This window comes from Anopheles darlingi, chromosome 2, assembly GCF_943734745.1.
Source record: "Anopheles darlingi chromosome 2, idAnoDarlMG_H_01, whole genome shotgun sequence".
Classification (NCBI taxonomy): Eukaryota; Metazoa; Arthropoda; class Insecta; order Diptera; family Culicidae; genus Anopheles; species Anopheles darlingi.
This window is the reverse complement of record NC_064874.1, coordinates 81,241,057-81,253,556: the sequence shown is the minus strand read 5'-3', so window position 1 is coordinate 81,253,556 and position 12,500 is coordinate 81,241,057. Positions and strand designations below refer to the sequence as shown.

General features: G+C 44.4%; 2 protein-coding genes across 3 annotated transcripts in view; both read left to right on the top strand.

The window, feature by feature from the left end:
* LOC125949843 (lachesin-like) overlaps positions 1-1,147 on the top strand; it is a 50,801-nt gene extending 49,654 nt beyond the window's left edge. For both annotated transcript variants that reach the window (XM_049677265.1, XM_049677266.1), the window contains exon 11: positions 1-1,147. This exon is cut by the window's left edge and continues 757 nt beyond it. The gene's annotated coding sequence lies outside the window, so the exon portion shown is untranslated.
* Positions 1,148-10,724: 9,577 nt separating this feature from the next.
* Positions 10,725-11,471, top strand: LOC125959572 (trypsin-1-like). Its single transcript, XM_049692398.1, has 2 exons — positions 10,725-10,888; positions 11,021-11,471. Exons 1-2 carry the CDS (start codon positions 10,725-10,727, stop codon positions 11,469-11,471), a joined length of 615 nt encoding a protein of 204 aa, XP_049548355.1.
* Positions 11,472-12,500: the final 1,029 nt, after the last annotated feature.

Genomic DNA, 12,500 nt, shown 5'->3' with positions numbered 1-12,500 from the left:
TCCTAATTCACCAGCTAGTGGCAAAGAGCAAGAGAGAGAGAGGGAGAGATAGGGAGAGATTGAGCGAGAGATTATCGTTCTTGTGAAAAGCGAAACGAAATGAGGTAGACTTTTGGTTTAAACTTGTACAATCAACGTAGCGCGCTACTCCAGCTTTCGTAACTTCTTCCTCTAGACAAAGTACTGACCGTCACCTAGTGTATGTAGGGACACTGGTGTGTGTAGGGACACTGGTGTGGTGTGGTGAAATTATTAGCGAGAATTCTTGAGAAATGACATATTATCAACCTTTATTTACCCCCATTTTGTGTCACATTATGAATGCTCAAGAGAAATGTTATCATATCGTTGCTAGGTCGATGCAATTATTCAAACAATTCCAGGTAAAAGTGTATAAGAAGCAACATCAGTTTATGGGTTGTTCGTCACAAGAGCTTGGTGAAATGTGTTGACAGGGCGAACGATTGTTTTTCCCCAAACTGGAAACTCGATTTCGATGGAATTAAAATGGAAATAATATTTAGAGAATTTGTAGTAAACGTAAACGAAGCAAACAACCTGTATAACATGCAAGCTTACATATCAAGGTGTACTGACGTATTCTAGATTATGGTAAAACCAGTTGTACCAACCAGCGATCAGCGCTGCTAGCAAATCACATTCATCATTCAGTTTTCCCTTCGGCAAATGAAACCCATCTTTTAGTCGTCACAAACGCACATTGTAAAGAAGTTTTTTTTAAAGATTCGGTCACAAAAACTAAACAGAATGCAGCGCAAGATTCTTTAGCTCGATCAACCATTAGACGATTTGTGCATTTTTTTTACCGCAGGCTAAACTTTGCGGCTCATTCGATGGACTTTCTATTATGCATTTTTTTTTTCTTCGTTCGGTCATCCCCAAAAGCCATAATCACATTCAAAACTCGTTTCGTGAATTCGTGATTCCGGTCCGGGCGCAGCGGGCGCAGAATTATTGCACATCAGCCTATCGTTCCAAAACGGTGCACTCGACGGTGCCCATTGGCAAGATAATTGGATTTCTTTTGCAACTAGCCAACGATTGTCGACCACAATTTGGCCACGTAGTTAGCTACGTAGTTTGAAGGGAAGGCACAAAGTGAAAGAGAGAGAGAGAGAGAGAGGGTGGGAGGGGAGCATTGGAACGAAAAATGCCAGCCAAGATGCTCAGCCAAGTAGCACCGTGCTTGTGGCATCGTGCTCGTTCCTTTCCACTAAATCATGCCAATTGTGCGCTGCGTTTGCTTGTGAGCGAAAGACGAAGGCGGGGTGCCCAAACGGGAAAAACTTTGCCGTTCACCAGCCAAAGTGCCGGGCCAAGGCGCAAGACAACATTCGATATCGAGCAACCACGCCAACCTGACACGTTTGGAACGTTCAAAACTGAACACTTTGCTTTCGAACAGGAAAAGATCCTGCCAAATATGCGCTAGCTCTTTGACAGCGTGTTTGTTCCTTTTCTAATTTCAATTTTGTCTCCAACTCACACGAACACGGGATCCTTTTTTGCTATCAATCGTTCGCGACAAGCACCGATACCAGACAGTTGATCGAGATGGAAATAAATGCCGAATGATCAGCGCTTTCTAGCGAGCCACAAATGCCGATCGACCATTGTTGTTGAACTGTGCCAAAGCTGGCACCCAAAAAGCAGAAAAAAACAGATAGAAGAGATTAGGTCCATGTACGCACCTTTGTTGTCGTGATCATTGTTGATGTTTTGGGTTATAAGCTATGTTAGAGTGTAAGCAACCGATAGAGAGAAGGCAGAAGAGACTGCTGGAGGGTGGCGAACGAAATTGTTAACACTCGCGATAACGAAGACATTTTAGTGTGACAGTGGTGGCCAACATTCGGAAAAGAAAGTTCGTTCGTACCAGTAACCGGGCGAAACAAAGCAGAGAAGAGAGACGGAGCTCCTTTTCCTGATTGTCCCGTACCAACAGCACCAACGCTCTCCTGCGACATCGTCGCGTCAGACGTCCCGGAACCTGAACTGGAAAGGGAAGAGGGAGGTGAAAACATTTGAGTGTATTCCATGTGCACCCCAAACCCAACAGCGGCTAAAATTGTTCCACGACAAGTTTACGCGACATAACTATGCAAACTGTAAAAAAAACAAATCTGTAATTGAATCAATTCACCAGGCAAAGAGTGCTCTTTCTTGGTAGCATAACTCTGAACAAATAGAACAGAAACAAATAAAAGCTTTGAGTAAAAAAAACCTGGGTTTATCTACTGGACTGGCTGACGAATTGCTTTTATCGTAACTCGGCGCTCATCCGAACTGTGCTCGTTAGCTCATTTTTCAAAAACATTATCATCAAATTACTGCCCCAAAAACTACGATTAATTATGGCCATTAGCTCCAGCGAAGTGCCCCTTGTTCCGGTCGCTCTTTTCCGCTCTCGATCACCGGAGGCCTTTTTTCTTCGTTTAAATATGGTCAAAGTTCAAATATGGTGGACCATTACATAAGTTGCCGCGTGATAAGATAATGCTTGCCATAAAAATTGACACAAAGTAGCACGCAGTAACTGTTCACTGCCGCACAGCATACAGTAACATAACGAAGTGACGCATATTCATCTTCCATTGCTGGTTGTGGAAATTTTGCTTCTTCTCCCTCTGAACAACTTATCCTTTTATCGGCAGTTATGCTGCAAGGAACCGGAAGTTTGGCATATACTAACCGGCAGCAAATTCGGAGCGACACACTTTCTCCATTTCTTCCCTAGGCATACAAAGTTTCTTTGCAAAGAACATGAGTGTACACCGACAATGCCGTGCCGGAATGATTTGATGCATTGACGGGGGATGATGGGGGATGATAGAAATGTTTATTTTTTCTTTCAAATACGCAATATTTGTTTTACTTCAGGTTCTGCGAGTAAAATGAATTGTAAGAAAAAAAGGCAAAGTACCTGATTTATGTTCAAAAGGTTAGCTCACTTCACGAGCTGACCACCCCAACTCAAAGAACATATTAAACAACATAAAACAAATTCCATGTTTTCCTTTCGCACAGACGAGTTCATGTTGCCCGCTTCATCCCGATTCCGAATACCTAAAACAAAAAAACGAATCACCGGCGTTGTTTCACCGTAGCGTTCGGCGAATTCAATTCTTCCGCGTTTGGAATTGTAAAGCATTTGCAAACTCCTCCGAAAAGAAAGAAAGGGGGTAACCATTTCGGCATTGTAAGCGGAATGGTTGAAAAGATCCGGCTTCCCGGAAAAACAACGGCCGCTTGTTCGCTGACAGAAATTCCACCTTTCCACCAGACCAGCACTTCGCGCAGTGTGGCACCTTAGTGAAGAGAAGATTAAATGTACGGAAGCAGCAGCAGCAGCGTACTTCCAACAATACTTTCAGCAGACAGCACAGCAAAAACGTCCTTCTAAGCCTGCGTTTCTGGTGCGAGTCGGCATCAACCTCAATGGTGCGCTCCTTACTAAGGATCCTAGAGGAAAGATGATCCAATGGAACCGCCAAGATTGGTGAAGCATGTTTATCTTTTTCTTCTCGTTTTCTTCTTCGTACGGTTCCTTCACCGGTACCGTAAGATATCCACTGATGGTTGGTTTATTATTGCTGTTCACGGTATGTACATCTGCGCACAAACTCTCGCGAAGACGGTGAAGGTTTGCGATAAGGAACGCATTGATGATAAAGAATACTTGAAATACACTTCAGCTGTCGGTCGCTCGAGATGTCTTTACACAAGCCCAACGGATCATCACACTTATACCAAACGAGGCTACTGTTGATTGCTGGATCGAAAAGTGAACAGCAGCATCATTCCATTATTAAACTCCGTCCAGACGAGCAACAAAGTTATCGTGATAACTTTCTCGCCCTACTGTTTACATACGATTTGACAGCTTCAAAAGAAGTTCTCGCTCGTTCTCGCTTGCTCGTTCGCTACACGTGCATTGCAGTTATCGCGATAACTTCTCGCCGGATTTGTATGGGATGACGTTTGTTAGCGAAGTTCTCGTCGAGAAATTCTCCAACATTCGTCATCGTCTGGACGGAGTTTTAGGCTCTTCGATATGGTAGCTTTTAATTCAGCTGATTGCTCACCGGATGATGCCTCCATTGGTGTTATGCTTACGTCCAATACCATAAAAGCGCGTTCGAAAAGTTTGCGTTGAGCCTAGAGATCACATTAGGTCGTTCTAGGATAAGCTTTCGTCGCTTGCAACGATCACAAAAGTCAAAAGCTTACCAAAACCTTTTCCCTCTAACCACTAAGAACTGTCGAATAAGCCTAATGCATGTCGCGAAAGTAAGCTGACAGTCGATGTGCGCGTACTCTCTCAAGACTCTTCCTACTACAACCATTATACAATCAGCGAACGGAATGGTATGGCATCTCGATTCGATTTCTCCAACAGCACTGCATATCTATTTTGACAAATCATGTGCAAGGCGCACATTATCAGGAACAGCTTAGCGTTACACGAAATGGCATTACCTAATGGAGCATTTGCTAAAGCTTCTTTGCCAGCAAATTGAGTGGAAAACTGCTGGTGCACCCATTTTGCTACCAGCATTCCATCGAACCAGCAGCACCAAGAAGATGAGTGAGCAAAACGATAAATTCCCTTTCCCGTCCGGTGGGGGTGACAGGGAGGTGATTTGCAAACTTGCCTCCATCGTACGATCGATGGAGGCGCCTAGCAGCTCGTGTGTGTGTGTGTGTCTGCGTGTTTTATTTTTCCGAGATAATAAAATTCATTCTACACGATCGATGATAGCAAACTGTATCAGCTACATGTCGGACGAGCAGCAATCATTTCGCTCCTGCCGGAAATAATCATTTAGCTTCCACCATTCAACATTTGCCTCCGCAAACTGTACCCTTGCACAACAAACCACGGGCACAAACACATTCACCGCAATGCAAAAGGCTCTTAAAACACTTACCAAACCCAAAAACCTCAATGCTATTTTGGTTTCATTCCGTTCCCTCGAAACTATTCACCCTGTCTCGACCGTCGCTGCCACATCCTCCGTACTTTATCGTTCTCTCTATCGCTCTAGTAAGAGTTGCTGTTGCAGATGCATGTTCACACCTCGAACGATAGGGTGAAACGTTCGTTCCACGTGCACGTGTGACAAATCCCCCTTGATCGTGCTGTTATCTGTTTTCAGTACTGATAGGCTTTAACATGAATTTTAATTTTAAAAACTCACAATAATCACAATCGGTTGATTGTATGCATCTACTCTTGCGTCTCGATAAAGAAACGATTAAAGAATCGCTTTTATTAAAAAACATTTCATTAACACTAAACATTACAGGGATTGCATTTATGATCTCTATGCTATCGAAGCCACTCGGTCAGTAGTTCGTTATTTTTTTTAAATAAAAAAACTGATTGTTGTATGAAAAGACCATTTTCCGTCGACATGAAATGCTTCAAAAGGATCGAGATGCACTAAAAAAACCCTAGCCTACTTCTCTTCACGACCTCGACGGCAAATAAGCGAAACAACAAAGCCATTGCACCGCATCAGTGCTCTGTTGCTTCCGCGCTGCTACTACTGTGTTTGTCCATTGCAAATTTGGTCAAGTGATGTGAAAAGTCGAGTGAAAAACATCCACGCACACCCACAAACGCACACACAAGTGCAAATAGTCCAGGCAAACTGATTACCAACCAAAGGCTGCCCACTGGGAAAGAGAGGGCATGGATTCGGTAAAATCAGCTGGAAAAGTAGTAGCCCGGATAAGCTGAAAAGTAGCGCGGTTCAAAACCAGCAGAGGGCTTCCGTCGGAAGCGGAGGTGCGTGTCGTTCGTGTCGCTCCCGTCACGATCCATAAATGGCATCCAGGGAATGGACGCAAACGCGATGGATTGGGTTGTGGAACGGTTTTGGGAATTAAATTTAATTGCCCCAAAATTCAACAGGACGGAAACGGGACGACCAGACCAGAGAAAAGGCCATCAGGCGTGTCGCTTTCTGCCTGTGTGTGTGTTCTGACCGACCGTTGCATACGTACGAGGCGAAGGATGCAATGCTGTGCCATTTTTCTTTCCCTCCTTTTTTATGCTCCCTGCTTTCGGTCTGGTTCTCTCTGGTAGGCCATGGCAGGAATGAATAACGCAACGCTGGTGTGTAGACATCGCAACTACCAGCATTGTTAGCGGCGGTGTGAGATGAGCGGTACAGGCTATACCCACATAGAAGGCGTTGACAGACAGTGCATTGCGTGAATAACGTATCTTTACTGTTTCATTTGAGCATCGAAAGAACAAGAATCAAATGCGAAATATTTAAAATACTTCTCTAATAAACTTTTAATCACGCTACTAGCAATGCTTTGACTAACTTTAAAGTGAATTTCAATTTCAACGGAATAGCTTTTGTGGCATAAAGTTACCTTACCCGTGTTCGTTTTCCGAATACACGGCAACCCATTTTCCGCTACCCAATTCACCAGCATGTGCGTTCGGGCATGAAGCACAATATTTTCGACAAAAATAATTGTTTTAACATTTTCAATTTTCCACCCAACCAGCTATCCCGCCTCCCATCTGAGCCCTTTAGCGATGAAGGTTCATCGGAAAACCTTGCTGTCCCTGTTGTTTCGGCTCCATCGGCTACATCATCATCAGCAGCAGATACGGTGCTTCCAGGGAGCCATATTGTTTGCATATCACCCTGCTCCATTGTGCTCTCTGGATGGCATGCATAATACCATTTCACCTACACCGCGCGCTTCGACAATCCCGGTACAACAATCACTGCACCGGAGAGTGGTGTGCCTGTGTGTGAGAGGGTCACAAATCGTGTTAAAATAATATGCTTTTAATTTAAAAGGGATCCGTAAAACGCTTCCTCGGACCCATCGGTCATTATCGTTATGAAATCAGTCAACCGTGGAGCATGTCAAGTGACACGCGCCAGCGGTAGCGACCGGTTCAGCCAACGTTTTCCCAGGCCCCCGTGTCCCCCCGTAGGAAATGTAATAAAATTTACACTGAATAAATAAAAAGCAGCTTCTTTCGGGGATCCCTCCGCTCACTGGTGCGTCTTGGCTTTTCGGTTTGCTGCGAAAAGATAGAGAGAGAGAGAGAGAGAGAGAGAACGTAGCTGAAGTGCGGCTGCTGACCGGTAAGGTAAATACAAAAGGACTGGAATGCTTGCACGCGCCGTGGCCCCAGCTCCTTCGCTTCCACCGGCTACAAGGCAAATGGTGCCGAAGTTTGAATGAATAACAAATGAAGCAGGGGAAATTATGCCGCTCGCTACACCCCCAGCTACCTTCCGAAGGCAGGGCTGAAGGTGTGGAAATGAACAAGATGTGATATTGGCGTCAAGAGGCAACCGGAACTGGCCCCTCTGGAACCGAGAGGATATAATTCTGTTGGCGTGAATTGCACGAGCTGTTACTGCACGGTTGACCCTCCTTCACAATGCAATGCCGTTCCCTCTGTCTCGCTTTTCATCTCATCCTTAAGCATCCAAACGTCGGCATCGGTTTGGATGTTGGGTGAACAAACATATTCGTTCTGTGCTGATTGGAAAGCACTCTGCGATGGTGACCCCATTGCTAGCCGTTTGAAAAATTGGCTTTACGTTTGGCGACGATCCATCGTTCCAATGCTGCGCTGCCTTATGGACGATGGTACTGCAGTAACGAACGGCGTTGATGATGATGATGAAGATGAGTATAACGTTCTACATGAATATGGCGCCGGGATGTCATAAAAATGAGAAAAATACATTCTGCATACTAATCATGCCTTGCGGCCGCGGTTAGGAGCGCGGAACAACTTCACTTTCACGTCAACGACAATGTTTGTGGTAGAATTATGGCCAAGAAATACTTTCTCATAACAGCAATTCCCCGAGAGCCTAACCAGGCTTCTTTTCGTTTACAGGAAAAGAAATGACTTTAGCTAAACATTCTCAATCGATTACCATTACAATACGCTGTTTGATTTTTCCCCACCCAGCAGATCGACAAACACCTCTGAGGTGCGATGCAAATGATGTTGAAACCTTGCAAATGAGTTATAACATTCCAAGTAGCATTCCCATTTTGAAAGCCTACAATTCCGTAACGAGTGGGTAAACAGTTTTACCGGAAGATTTACCATTTACCCGACGGGGCCAATAATAAATGCATACCGAGAAGGCATTAATTTTCATTCGACCCTCTGTACCACACACTTCGCCGATAGGACGGATGGAGCGGGAAATAATAGCAAACCACCTTCACCTTCACACGTGTCTAATCCAATCAGGTGGAAAAACTCTGCTTCATCGTTTGTTATGCTTTCCTTTATGCATCGGTTCATTGTAGGCTTCGAAGTAGGAACAGCAACTCGTTCACGAAATTAGCGTACACGAAATGGGAAGCTCATCCTGCCTATGAGAAGGGGAACAATCGGTCCAGATCCATTTCTATTTGGCACAGGTTTGAACAAATTTGACTTTCATACAGCACGAGGCTGCAAAGGCAGCCTAATGAAAATATTGTATTCTTTTGAAACATAGAAATCGTGTGCTCGATTATTATGAATCATTAATATAGATTATCTCCACCTGCAGTACTGTAGCAGAGAAATGAAACGACTCGTACCTTTTCGGTTAAGGTATATTAATATTTAGATAATTATTCAAATACAAACATGAGCTTTACGAGGTGTAGCTGTTATGTTTCAAATTATGTGCAGATGAAACGAAAGTACACTTATCATAAAATCTTCAGATTGGATAACTGTAGCACGATAAATTCGATAAATTAAAATTTCAATCTTCAAATCGCTTAAAATCACGAACACAATATTCAATTTTTTGGCATATTCATCAAAATATTATCGATCCTTAAATTCACAAACAGAACTTATAATGCAAGCACCAAACAGAAGAAGTAAAAAGTATATCTTTTTGCAAGAGATTAAAGGCAGGATAATGCTCGACTTTAAAATTCATAGACAATAAAGAGTGACGCTTCACCAACATTCCTACTTCACATTTAACATTTCAGCATCGGCATATCAGTTACGCTTGACCTGTTTGGTGAAATGCTTTAATTTTTATCAAAACCAGCCACTCTGAATTTTTATCGAAACATTATTTTTCATTTGTTCTTTCGAATCGTTACCCTGTGGTCGGAGTGACCAAACCTTCAAAAAGAATCGGCTGTCATCGGCAGAAACATGAAAAGGCCCGTCCAGGACAGTCGTTCGTTCGTTGGAATCGGAACGCAAGGGCATGAAGTACTGCACGTTGCATCGATGCTGGCCAGCAAGTCAATCGTTGTTGAACATTGCACTCACCGTGGAGTGTGTGTCTACACGACAAAATGATGATTTACGGTGCTTGTTTCGACTTTGCCACCAATCGATTCGGTCTTTCAGTGTTTTGCATTTTGTCTATCATGAATCGTAGTCGTGATATCAGCCCGAAAGAAGCATAACTAAGCAGCAGTTCGAAAGATTTGTCGCGGACATAAATTTCCATAGAGCTGCGGCTTCGACCTCCGTACTGGAAACGATGCATGAACTTCCGAAACGAGGAAGGATACGATTTGCAAGAGCTACAAATGAGCAAATAATTGGATGCAGCCCAGAATGCACCAACGCTCGACGCGACATAAGTGTAGCATAATTGCATTTGTCGCTTTCGGCAACATATCCACATCTCACTGGTCAGCCTCGAGTATGGGCTCCGAATCGGAAAAGAGCATCATTGTTTTCGGACAACCCATTAATGGTGCGTCCTGCATCATCGCAAGGCATCTGTTTGCTTTCCCGGTGAACCAGCACGCCAGCGGTTCACCGTTTGCTACCGTTCGGACGCTCCGTGAAAGGGAAGGAAATCTCGGAACCGAGTAACATGTTGGGCACATTACGCAAACCACAAATGGGTGAAATATGCGTGAATGTGTAGCTACAACATTTGACATTTTCGCTTTCCTCGACCGCCATCGCTACTTCTGCTGCTGACCAATTCCCAATGTGCGTTGCGCGGTTCGAGTGTGGATCGAATTCAAACGGTACGAAATCTGACACTCGGCTGTAGACACAATGTTTTACGCTGGTTATCGACCATTTTACATGGTTGATTATGGGATGGTGTGACGTAAACTGATCGCTAGTCCGCTTGGTTGTACGAGTCACTCGACTGTTCTGTTGCGACAATGAAACTCATTTCTCAGGAGTAATAAAAGCGGCAGACAGAAGCCAGGATTTGCATGATTTCAATGTAATATCGTGAAAACCGACAGATAAACTGTTCAGAATATGAAATCTAATCTTCTACTGGTGGATAATCTGACTACCGATGCAGCGAAAGGTTTAGTAGAATAGGTAGAAAACGTAAAATAACTTATTCGTTATGCGGTTTTATAGATTTTGGTTTCAGCTTTTGAAATATCAATAAGGATGGGCGAGCCCTATATGTAAAAGGATAATATTTTATGAATATTTAAATTACTTAGCACTAGAATAGTTTGTCTATTAGCAACATAAAAATTAAACATACGGCACGTCCGTCCTTATATATGCTAAAAAAACATAAAAAATAAACAAAAATGCTTGCCCGACCTCGAGTGATACTCCGCGGAGTGGAAAGCAAAACCAAGCGTCCCAAAACAGCCATCATCAGTCAGCAGACATGGGTCCATACAGCCATTTACTCTGCTGGATACTTGCACTTGTCGCTGCCGAAACGGTCGCTATGACAAACGAACCACGAAACAACGACGAAGAACGTATTGTCGGTGGCGTACCGGTGGACATTCGCGATTACCCGTACCAGGTGTCGCTACGCCGTGGAAGACACTTCTGCGGTGGTTTCATCGTAAACCACCGCTGGGTACCGACTGCCGCCCACTGCACCAGGTAAGTTCCCGTTGACACGCAGGTGCCAGCCAAGTTGGTCAAATACTTTCGGTGTTTCTCCAACCTCTCCACGTATCCGCCGATCGATTAACACCGGCAACCTGTGGATTCACGCGGGCTCGACCCATGTAGACCCATGGGTGGCCCAACGGTTCGCGTCCAACGTATCGTTCAACATGCAAAGCAAAACTCGTGGAGCGACTACGATTTCTCGTTGCTGCTGCTCGAACAATCGCTCAACCTAACGGACATGGTGCAACCGATTGCGGTACGCACCTCGTCCACAGAAGAGCTACCGGTTGGAACGCAATGCCAGGTGTCCGGTTGGGGTAACGCGCACAATCCGAACGAATCAGCCTTGATCCTGCGAGCAGCCACCGTCCCATTGACCAACCATCGGAAGTGTAGCGAAGTGTACGCGGGCATTGGCCCCGTAACGGACAGCATGCCGGATGACCAGCTAACGGGTGTGGTTTCGTGGGGTGAAGGCTGCGCCGAACCGGGCTATCCGGGCGTTTACGCGAAGGTTTCTAAAGCCTCCGACTGGATCCAACAGACGCTCGACGAACATATGGCGCTCTGAGCCGTTTTTAATCTGACCAGCTTAACGATGAAAACTTTTCCCCGACATGCTGTACACCTTCAATGGCGTGCGATGGTGGTTCACACTTTCCAGAATGCTGCTCAGAATGTATTATCAGCGGGAGCGTTAACTTCGTGGCGATGTTATTGATGAAGTTTTTCGGAAAGTTAAGAATTCAATCAGATCGAACGATGGGCTCCGCTGTTGATCGATGCACCGTAAAGGGGCAGAAGACTCATAACTTGTAGTCTCTGGAACGCAGCATGTACAATTTAGCATTATTGATCCTTAGCCTAGTTAAGCTAAAGTTCCAAAAATCATCCAACTTTTTGATTGAATGGAATATGAAGGAGATGAACCAAATGGGTATTTATTATTCTGAATCTTTGAGAATTTGCGCATCGTCTACTTTTGAAAACATTTCTACATAATCGTCATCAGTCGCCTGAATGTACGCTGGTACAATTGAGTCCGCTATCTCTGCAATTTGATCCTCACTCTTCTTCAAATCAAACAACGCATCAAGCCGTTCATCGGGGACTACTTCAGCCGATGAATCACACGCCCTTGATTTAAACACATCATTAAGCTCGGCAATAGCATCATAACTCTCCCGATAGCTTGAAACACTGGCGAGTGGTTCCTGTGAAATCTGCGCACGTTCTGGAACTGTGCAAATACCGGAACTACGCTGGTCTATGTTTGCTTCGCGGCCCATATCAACACTTCTAGCTAATGGGTACGATGGTATCGGTTCCATTCTCTTCCATTTAATTTGTACATCACCAAAGAGCTCTTTAGGGTAGTGTTGACGATCCTATTGAGAGGTAATTGTATTGTAAAACGTTAAGTACCGACAAATTGGCATTGACAACCATTGGACAACTCACCTTCTGTAAAGGCTCTTCCGATTGGCCAACTTCACTATCTTCCTCGTTTAACAGAGACTTGAGCTTATCATCGAGTATTGCTAGACACTGGGCAATGATAAACATTCCTGGGTTGCTTAGTTCAGCGGAGCACATTGAT

Coding starts and splice junctions, on each gene's coding strand:
- LOC125959572 (XM_049692398.1), top strand. CDS start 10,725: ATGACAAACGAACCACGAAACAACGACGAAGAACGTATTGTCGGTGGC. Junction 10,889..11,020: donor ACTGCCGCCCACTGCACCAG/GTAAGTTCCCGT, acceptor CGACCCATGTAG/ACCCATGGGTGGCCCAACGG.